The sequence below is a fragment of the Halyomorpha halys genome, unplaced genomic scaffold (genome assembly GCF_000696795.3).
Source record: "Halyomorpha halys isolate HHAL.00 unplaced genomic scaffold, Hhal_1.1 Scaffold343.1, whole genome shotgun sequence".
NCBI lineage: Eukaryota > Metazoa > Arthropoda > Insecta > Hemiptera > Pentatomidae > Halyomorpha > Halyomorpha halys.
In genome coordinates, this window is record NW_027109758.1 from 243,103 (window position 1) to 253,904 (window position 10,802).

General features: G+C 26.3%; 2 protein-coding genes across 2 annotated transcripts in view; both read left to right on the forward strand.

Moving 5' to 3' along the window:
- LOC106681505 (23 kDa integral membrane protein) overlaps positions 1–3,065 on the forward strand; it is a gene marked incomplete in the record, with an annotated part of 6,541 nt that extends 3,476 nt beyond the window's left edge. The window contains 3 exon segments of the mRNA XM_067047923.1: positions 47–217; positions 652–870; positions 2,242–3,065. Of these exon segments, the coding sequence (XP_066904024.1) occupies positions 47–217; positions 652–870; positions 2,242–2,310 (459 nt within the window).
- A 709-nt stretch (positions 3,066–3,774) lies between these two features.
- On the forward strand, positions 3,775–10,335 carry LOC106681504 (CD63 antigen). The gene is made up of 5 exons (XM_014421849.3): positions 3,775–4,034; positions 8,049–8,237; positions 8,318–8,488; positions 9,434–9,637; positions 9,824–10,335. The coding sequence occupies exons 1-5, from the start codon at positions 3,960–3,962 to the stop codon at positions 10,001–10,003; spliced, it is 819 nt and encodes a 272-aa protein (XP_014277335.1). The 5' UTR covers positions 3,775–3,959; the 3' UTR covers positions 10,004–10,335.
- Positions 10,336–10,802: the final 467 nt, after the last annotated feature.

Below are 10,802 nucleotides of genomic sequence, written 5' to 3' on the forward strand. Positions count from 1 at the left end.
TTTTTTTTTTTTTTTTTCATGATTTTCAATATTAATTTGTTTTTAGTTCAGCATCTTATTAACTTTTGTGATGATTCTTGAATTTGCCAGTGGAGTTACTGGATACGTACTTGCTAATAAAACAGGTGAACTTATTAATACTAAGGTTCATGATACATTAAAGCTATATCCCAATGTTACTGACATAGAGATACTGTGGGATGCTGTTCAGAAAGAGGTAATGATATTTATTTATTTTTGTCTTATAAGTTCTATCACTTATTATAGATATATATTAAACTACAAGTTGAAGCATCAGCATATAATAACATTTATTTCTCAGTATTTTGTGATATTTAAAATTTTTAAGCTGTCTGAAAATGTTAGGCATCAAAACAGGTTTGGCACATTCTTCAGGACTCTTATGCAATTATATTTACATTACATTGTATAACTTTGGTTAATTTTGTTTAATGTATTTAATAGAGAATTATTTGTTTCTGTTAAATTCTCAATTTTGAAGTTATATCAGTTGAATATTTTTTTATTAACTTTTTAGTTTTAGTAAATTGTTAATTATATTACTTATTATAAAATTTATTATTGTATTTCTTTGAAAATGTACATTTCATAAAATATTAATTATTCATTTTATTTACAATTTTCTTTTAGTTCCAATGCTGTGGAATTGATGGCCCCAAAGATTGGATTGATGCTGTTGGCAAGCTTCCTTTATCTTGTTGTGATGGTCTGGGTGCCCTTCATAATTTGACATGTACTGTTGAATCATCTCGACTATACAAAAATTCATGCAGAATAAAGCTAACTGAAGTGGTCAAAGACAGCACAACTGTTCTGGGTTGTGTTGCTTTCTCGATAATAGCAGCACAGGTAATTTTTTTTTTTTGTTAACATTGATGGTGAATAATAGTATAGCAATATTTTTTAAGTATATTAAATCCTCAATGCTTATCATTTGCGAGAGACATTGTTTTACAAGTATCCTTGTTGTGTTGTTGATTTTACCATCTAATATTCTGGCATAGATATTTCTTATTTATTTGTGCTGTTTTCAGTCTCTTAATGAATAATTATTTTGTATTATTTAGCATTTTAGCTGTGTATGAATAAATTAAAAGCTTCCTTTGTGCTTAGCAATATTTTTAAAGATCAGTTAAAAACAGAAAATACCTTTTAACTGATTATTTATTTTTATTTATAAATTTCCTGTGTTAGTTTTTACTCATAGTTAGTAGTAAACTTAGTGCTAGTTTTCTTATATTATTTGGTAGCATTATTTTTTAAATATTTTTTCCTATTTTGTCTTTACAGTCGAAGAAATCTGATCCTAATAGTAATGTATTGGTAGTGTTAGCTAGAGTTTTGTCTTATTGTTATGATGTTTATAAACTTGTGTGTTTCCTGTTTATTTGTTATAACTGCAACATTGCTCAGTCAGGTTTTATAATTTGTCCCATAGTTATTGTTATTCCTTAATTTTCATAAACCACAATTACATTTGTTATTTACTAAAGTACTTCAGTAATCTGTAGTTGAGTAAAATTACTACAAATTAAATGATTTAAAATCAGAAAAAGTGGCAACTTGTTTTGTTTAGTGTTTTAACTAAAATATAATTGAATTAATTTGCACATTAGTTAGATTTATGAATAATTTAGTGCAGTTGTTGCTTAATAATAAATTTGTTAATTATAATTTTATTGGTCATATGAATTTTAAGTGCTGGTTTTGATGATGATTGTAGGTTTAGATAGTATGCAATATTTAAAGAGAAGAAGAATATAAATTATTATTAACATTTTTTGGGATTATTTTTTTACTTTAAGCCTAGTATCATTACTTCAAAATATGTAGGGCTTACAAATTGTTTAATTTTAGTGCATTAAAGAAAGAAAGTCTTGTTCTAAGACTAGCTCAAAGATTTGTAATGATGATAAAATTCTGGTAATAAATCCTGAATATTCAAATTTAGTTAGTAATATGGTTCATGAACTTTGTACACATTACTAGGTCTAATCTTCGTATACCTTTTATGATATACATACTTAAAGTATAAAAATAATTACCTTGAGTTTGGTTTAAACTTTCTTTTGAGTAAGTTGCTTGCCTTAACAAGAGGTGTAATCTGTTCCCTTAATTTTATTCTAATAATTTTAAGATAAAATAATTTAATAACAAATCAAATGGGAAATATATTAAAACTACTTTATTTTTGTTAATGAATATTTTATTTATTTTCAGTTCATTGGAATAGTGTTTGCTTGCTATTTGGGAAGATACATCAGGAAATCGAACTACGAAACTGTTTAAGCATTAAAATCAAAATTATTGAAAAACCTTTATTCTACAGAATATCAGTGATTGATGTATATATTTTTTTGTCATGTCTTAAACTTTCATACATTTTAGTCTGATGATTGTATTGCCATTTTAGTAAGTATTTTATGTTGATCATCTTTGTGCCTTAAAAAAAAAAAAAAGGTTGAGGAATTTTCCTCTTAACATGAGTTTTGATAATATTATGACTGAAGAAAGATTTTTCCTATACATTTTCATAATAAATTTAGTATATAAGATTATTTTGTTATAAATGTTAATCAAAAAAAAATTTTTCTAGTACTTTTTAGTGACTTTTTTCTTTAATAATGGATATTTACTATTTCAATAAAATGAATACATTTACTAAGTAATCAATATGAACAGAACTTTCATTTCAAAATCGAATAAATTTATTTGTTGGTTACAAAAATTGTTAATGTTAAATATATTTTCAACCGATTTTCATTTGAAACTGAGATAGAACATACATATTTTTGATAAGGTGATGTAAAAATTCCACAAATAAACAAATTTTTGGAAAATTGTTTAATAATGTATAACCTTTTTTTTTCTTTTATTTAAAGCTAAAGCCTCAATTTAATTCCATATGGATGATTGAAAATATGTTCTTTTAATCTCTAATTCTTTATGTATTATTTATGTGAAGTACCTATTAAGTCTTGCAAATGTTTGGAAACGTAGGATTTATCTTTGTAATATTCTGAAATAAAGAAACTTATTTTTAATTGATTTTATTATTTTCTCCTTTATAAAATTCATTTGTTTTCATTATTCTGTATCACATTTAAACTCATTTTGTATGCTAGTTATAAAACTTTAAAACAAAATGATTTAATTTATACTTTTGTTGTATTATATTTTGAGTGGTTCATAAGAGTAATACTATTTTCAGTAAGGTAAAGTTTTTCGATATAAATAGAGTTCATTGTGCAATAAAAATGCCAAAATAAACTGCTACAAAAGTTATAGCAGTACATTTTTTTTTTTTATATAATGTTCCAATCAGAAAGCTCTAATAGCAAACTAAATAAAATAACAATAATTTACTTTTGAACAATTATTATGATGAAATTAGTAAGTGGAGAAGAAAAAAAAATTGAAGTAATTTATATGTATGAAACAAGTAAATGAATCTATTGCAGTTAAAATTAATTAAATTAGTTTCAAATATTAAATGTTAAAAAAATAAATAAAAGGTACCATTTTCATAATATATTTTCTGGCAACTAAAAGAAAATTAATATTAACAACATATTTTAATATCTGCAAGTATTAATCGACAATAATTTAAAATCAATATTGTTTTTGTTTAAATGCACTACTATAATTATAATATGAAAAGCACGCCTCTACCCATCCATTTGCACGAAAATCCAGCCCCTGTTTATAAATAACCTAGGTCTAAAATTAAATTAATAGGAAATCAATAATGAGAGGCCATGTACTTATGTCATTTACTTTTGAGCTAGTTTTATATTCATTTCAATGGTTTTAAGTAAGGTGGGGATCATAATGACTTTATTAACCTGTTATCTTGATCTACAAGCTTTTTATCTGTTAGATAAAAAGTGAAACTCAAATGTCTCAATCCTTAATATTAAAATTGTAAAGTTTACAAAATGTTGCTAGTTAGTGAGGGTACAGGAATAAGATGCATAAAGTTCAGCATAATATTTTTCAGCATCATCCTTGTTGTAAGTAAGAAGTTACTTAATTTTTTTTTTTTTTATTTATACCAATTAGTTGAGTTTGAAAAAGTAATTCATGTTATGCAATGTTATCATACATATTTAATAAAACAGTGTTGGGCACAGTTTATTCAAAATAAACAACAAAGTTACTATTAACTTAATTTTATGAATATAATGGCGATCTTTGTGTTATTAGTGTGTTTACTTTATATCCATAAGTGCATTTACAATTAAATTTATTTATATTCTGTTTCATTCTCTATTTTTAAATGTACAATTCAGAATAAACCGTTCAACATGTGAAAGTATTGAACTAAATATTTTCATCAATTTAAATTTGAACTTTCTTTTCATCAGATCTTCCTACCACTAATAAACAAAGTAATAGCAATAAATAAATATAATGGGATTTACATGTGTTGGGAATATGAATGAAAGGAAAAAATTCATGGAAATATACCTAATCAATTTTCAAGAAAAGATAAAAAGAAGTATATCTAGAATTAATGAATATCAATTTTGATTATAAATACTGCTGTAAACAAAAAAGTATTTTAAAGAAATAATGCACTAATCTCCAAACATGTAATGTTAATTTTTAAAGATGAAAATAAAATATTGTAATAAAAAAATTCTTAATATATCAGTTTAATATTTTTAATGAATTTAGTATTAAGATAACTTTAAAAAAAAAAAATGTTTAAACTCAGTGTTAAAAACTATATATATAAGTAAAATCATATATTCTTCTCATTTATAAATTTAGTTTAAAAATTTGTCCAAAACCTCAAAGGATGATAGTTTGTATTACTTTTTAGAATAGTTTCAAAAAGCTTTAAAGATTATTCTGTTTTTTTTAATTCCAGTCTCCCTTAGAAGCTGTTGTCATTCTTACCATTCAATTCTTGTTTTACGCTACATTAACCCAGTTCTTTAGAATAATGTTTTAAAATACTTTAACCTAAATTTACTTAATCCATTGAATTACTGGCTTGTAGAAAACAAATTTAATTCAATATAAATACTTTAGAAGTTTACCTACACAAAGGGATAGGCTATATATTATTTCATGCTTATATAATCTGCCAACATGAAACGGGTACTCTGTTCAAAATTACTTGAAGAGAAATAAAAAAGAGTCAAGTAATGTCTAAATAAACCCATTCTACACCAATGTTTTAACATATAATCGTTGAAGGTCTTCATGATATTCTAGTGCATTCCAATTCACATTAATATTATTTTTAACTTAACCAACCTATGATACAACAAATAAAAATGTTTGTGTTCCACACTTTCACACAAATATATATATATATTATATGACATGTACATATATGATTCATAAATGGACACAGTGAAGGTCTACATTACCTGTTGTACTTATTCATAAATGGACACAGTGAAGGTCTACATTACCTGTTGTACTTATTCATAAATTGTCTCTACTATATTGGCAATACTAATTACAGAAACCTTCCGATGGGTATTATTATGTATATCACTGTTTGATTTGAGGAATAATAAAAAAAAAAAAATTATGAAGATTAAATTCGAATAAAATAAAAAGATTAATATTCGGCAATTTTTTGAAGGAAAAATACATTATTTGTAAATTTTAAGGCATAATTTTTTAGGATCAAATTTAATCACTGATTTGTGATAACTAAATAACATTTGTATTACTATCTCAATTTTATAACTCATATAAATTCATCATCCAAATATGACAATGCAAAATGACATACATGTCATGTCACAATGACATACATGACATAAATGACCAAATATGACATACATAGAAGAACCACAAACTGAAATGTACAAATACTCACCACTATATAATAAGATATAGGTTTGCTAATTATCTATCTATTAATTCTATTTATGCAGAGTTGTTAAATTTTTTCTGCTGTTGTATGAAACCACTAATTACCAACCCTTATGACCAACTTGGAGCTATTAAGCTATCTGTTATCTATCAAAGCACTTTTGTGTTTTTAGCTGAATACTTGGAATTTAAATGAAATATTATACATGAATTTATACAATAATAACTTACCTATTAATAGGTAAATCCTTTATATTCCTTTAATAACAATATTTATCCCTAATGTGAGAAACTAATACAAATATTACCAAATAAAAATATTTATTATTTGAAATTAAGAACAGATGGTTGATAACAATATATTTGATTGTAAAAACATCTATAAAGCCACATTGGTTACTCCAGACAACAATACTAGGATCCAATTTCAAGGACCATGTTCTTGTTATAAAAGATCTAGTCCCCTGGCAATGAGAACTTTTAGCAAATATTGAAAGCGGTCACTGTCTTGTTTTAGTATGCATTCGAGGTAGAACAAGTAATGTTAAAAAAAACAAAGGGGTTCAAATGGAAAAAAGTGATGTAACTATGCAAACCAGAATACAAAGAAGAATTCACCCCAAGACTAGATAAAGCATTAGAACTGGGTCACTATCATGGAATCACTGCAAAGAGATAATTTAAAAAATAGCAGAAGAGGTGCTAGGAATGAAAGAAATCTACTGGGTTAGACCTAAAATGCAAAACTGGAAAAACAAGGTTAAAAGAGAACAGAACTCGCCAAGCAGTTATGGAATATAAAGACAGAAGGCGAGAAAATGTGTTCACAGAAGAAAAAGCAGGAAAAAATAAAAGAAATTGAACACCTGAGAAACCAGGAGAACATAAGAGCCTTCTGCAGGATTGTAAACACCTAAAACAAGGAATTTAAGCTGAGAAATGCTAGTCAAAGAAGAGGATGGATCACTTATCAATACAGAAGCCATACTGACAGACGGGTTAACCACTTTAGAAGTGTTTTAAGTATATCTAAGGGCTCAACTATAAAACTTGAAACTCCTGTTCTGCACAATGGCTTTGAGTTTATCAAACAGCCAGATAAAGATAAAATTAATGAAACAATGCTAAACCTAAAAACTAACAGAGCTCCAGGATCAGACAGTACAGTTGCAGAACTTTTGAAAGCTGCATAATAAGTCATTTAAAGTTATCTTGTGACTTTCTGCATAACATTTGGATACCTAAGACTTTTCCAGAGGAACAGTATACAAGTATTATCATGAATTGATGTATCTTACCGAGTTACTGATAATACGATTGATATGTCAAGTTAGAATAAGGGGAAAACTGTTATGGATACTCAAGACCACAAAAGGCCTGAAAATAAGAGATGGCCTATCTGCATGCTGCTCAATCTAGAACTGGGGAACATTTAAGAAAATCTGATGTGCAAGGAAACTGTGATTCTCACCAAGTCAGTCCAAATTCTAGCTTACGTAGATGACATAGACAGAGAGAGTTGGAAAAGGTCTTTCCAGCAATAAGAGGCAGCAGGACAAAAAATGGGACTGGTCTGCGCATCAATAGGACAAAGACCAAATATATCCTTGCCAACCCTCTAAGGCCATCACCAAACTTAACATTTGGAAGTGAGTTATACGAAATTTACTGGGGACCGGATGAGGTACAAACTATAAAACGTTCAAGACTGTGGTGGCCTGGACGTGTCACAAGAATGGATGATGATTCACCCATTAAGGAATTATTGTTTGGGTATGTGAAAGAAAAAATAAAAGATGACAGCCATGATTGAGATAGGAAGACGAGGTGGAGGCCACAGAAAGGAAGCAAGAGCTTAGCAGAGCCTGATGCAAGGATAAGAGAAATGGAAATGGATGCAGTAAATAACCATACCAGATTGTAGTGCCTGTGATTAAGATAATAAAGAATAGCCATTTAAGTGCTGACATAGGAAAAAGTTTATACTTTTTAAAATAATTTTTTATGATTTTTTCCTTCTTTATTCAATAAAAAAAATATTATCTATATTTTTATTATAGATTCTTAATATTAACATTAATATTTTAAGGACATATTTTAATTAAAATACATTGGTTCTTAATTATTTTGTATTTTTTTTTTTTATAAGATGAATAACATTATAATATTTTTTTTGATCGGAATAGATAACAGGGATGTCACTAATAATAATTGGGACCACTATCAATTCAATTTATGAAGAATTCTCAACATTTCTAGCAACTGTATTTTTTTCTCCTGCGACATTGCTTGTATCTGTGGGATTTACTATTTTTGGAGTAGCCTGTCTTGGGTGTTTAGGAGCCATAAAAGAAAGTTCATTTTTGATAATGACAGTAAGTGGAAGTTATCACCTTATACAATTTTTAATGTTTAAAATAAAGAATATATTTTTTAAAAAAATTGTTGTTTGTAGTTCGGAACTCTTCTTGGAATGATTTCCATATTACAACTATGCGCAGGATTATCAAACAACATCCTAATGTCAACTATAGATGTGGAAATTGTTCATAATCTTAACAAGACTTTGTTTTCCTACACAAAAAATAAAGAATCGCAAATCGTTTTTGACAATTTGCAGCAAGAGGTAAGTTAAAAACTTGATTATGTATCAGATTTGGGAAAAACTTGCAACTCAAAATACTTTTTAAATAATTCAAATAAAAAATACTTTGAGTATTTCAGTTACAAACTGCTGTCAAGTATTTTAGAAGGAAGTAATTTCAAACAAAATTACACTCATATATTTTGGAAGAAAAGCATTTAAAATAAAAATTACACCAATTTATTCTGGATGAAAATTGTGTCAAATCCTAAATGTTCCTAAATGTTATATTTGAAATACTTTTCTGTCTATACTGAAATATACTCCTATGTATTAAGTTAAAAAAAGTATTTTAAATACAAAATACTATTTTGTATTTTACTCCTCGAAATACATAATACTTTTTAGTATTTTTTATTTAATTGCTTTAAAATACAAAAGACGTTTTCTGCATTTCGTTTGTTAGAATACAAAATATGTTTTCTATATTGTCTGTGCTAATGTACAAAATAATTTTTGTAATTTGTATTTTGTTCCCTAAATACGACATAAAAAAAAGAAAAATATTTTATCTTTTATTTTCAGTCCAACTCTGGTTATATAGAAAGCTTATATATGTAAGATCAGTCAAATGAATAATCACCCTCTAGAAAGCTTTAGGCAAATATCTAAAGAAGAATATTGTGATTCATCAGATAATATTTATTCTATTAACAATGTAATTAGACTTAGATATCTTAAATAACAGTAAGTTATAATAATCATAACAGTTCCATTTATAACATGATCTAGCAAGATTAAAAAAAAAAAGCTGATATTTGTTTTTAAACTAATCAAAAATGAATCATGTAATAAAAAATAATGAATTATGAAATTATAGAATATATATGTTATATTATAATTTTTAATTTAATTAATGTTAGACTCTATAGTTAAACATAATCTGTATATATATTATTATTATATGATAACATTTATATGTTTTAGCTACACTGTTGTGGAATGTCAGGTCCAAGGGATTGGCAGATAATTTATAACAACAGCAGTGTTCTGAAATCATGCTGTGCTTTTGAGGAATATGATTCATGCAGGAGCACATTTAATATTGGTTGTCACTTTATTTTAAAAACAATTGTTATGGAGAGTAGCAAAATATTAACAATCAGTGCTTTTTTGCTAGCATTCACACAGGTTAGACTTTTTTTTTTCTATAAAATTGAGAGTGTTTACTATTCAATAAACTTCATATATTTTAATAGTTTTATTCAGTAGTAGAAAATCATTATAATTATCAATACTCAATTTAGTGACTGATGATATTTTTAAGCACATTTCCATGCTAATATCATTTTAGTTATTTATCATATCTGTTGATAGGTATTTGGAATGCTTTTCTCTTTTTACCTGGGGAAAATGCTAAAAGCTCAGAAACTGGCTAGGGAGTATCGTCGGTGGGCCATACGAAGTCAACTACTCAATACAGTCGCTTATGATCCTTACTGTTTTGATATTAAAGAACCACAATATCAATTAGGCAAACAACAATATCTAAGTTAATTATATATCTCCTTAATATTATGAAATACTAAATTATTAAATTCATAAATTTATGAATTTGTGTATTCTCTGTGACATGACTTTTATAACAAATAAAACACTAATTTGTTTTTATATTTATGAAATATTTAATTAATCATAAAATAATATTTACATAATATACAAAATTAACCATTATATTATTCAAAATAAAATAATTAAAGTAAGAATGGCTTTGGTCCATTTGACTTTCAGTATACACAGTCTCCTTGTAATTATTAGTTTCATGTATATAAATGAATATGATAAATAAATAGTTATTAGCAAGAATTTAATATATTTATAAGAAATCAGTATGGTTTATTAATATCACCCGATATATTCAGACCCTATCTACTTCATTATGCTTTGATGACCTTCACATCGTAAGGTGAGCGAGGAAAACAATGTAAATTAAAAATCAGCTATTTCCTCCTAATACTTTAGATGTAACACATGATGCGACTTTACTCCAAAGGCTGAAATATATCTAGTAGCAAGGAAGCTATAGAATTGCTTACCAGTACTATCATTCACTATAACCTTTTTTTTTGTTTAAAGTAGTAGCAACCTAAGAAGATTAGCAATATATATACATTTTTTTTTTTTTTAACATTAGTTTATTTATCATAAGACAATAATTTTTTTCATGACATAATTTTGAACCAACTCTGGCACTTCCAAGCCTAATACTTCAATTTACAATTTTGGTAAAAATTACAATAAACATTTGATAATTGCTGGAAGATTATTTCATTTTAAGATGTATTAAAAAATCAAG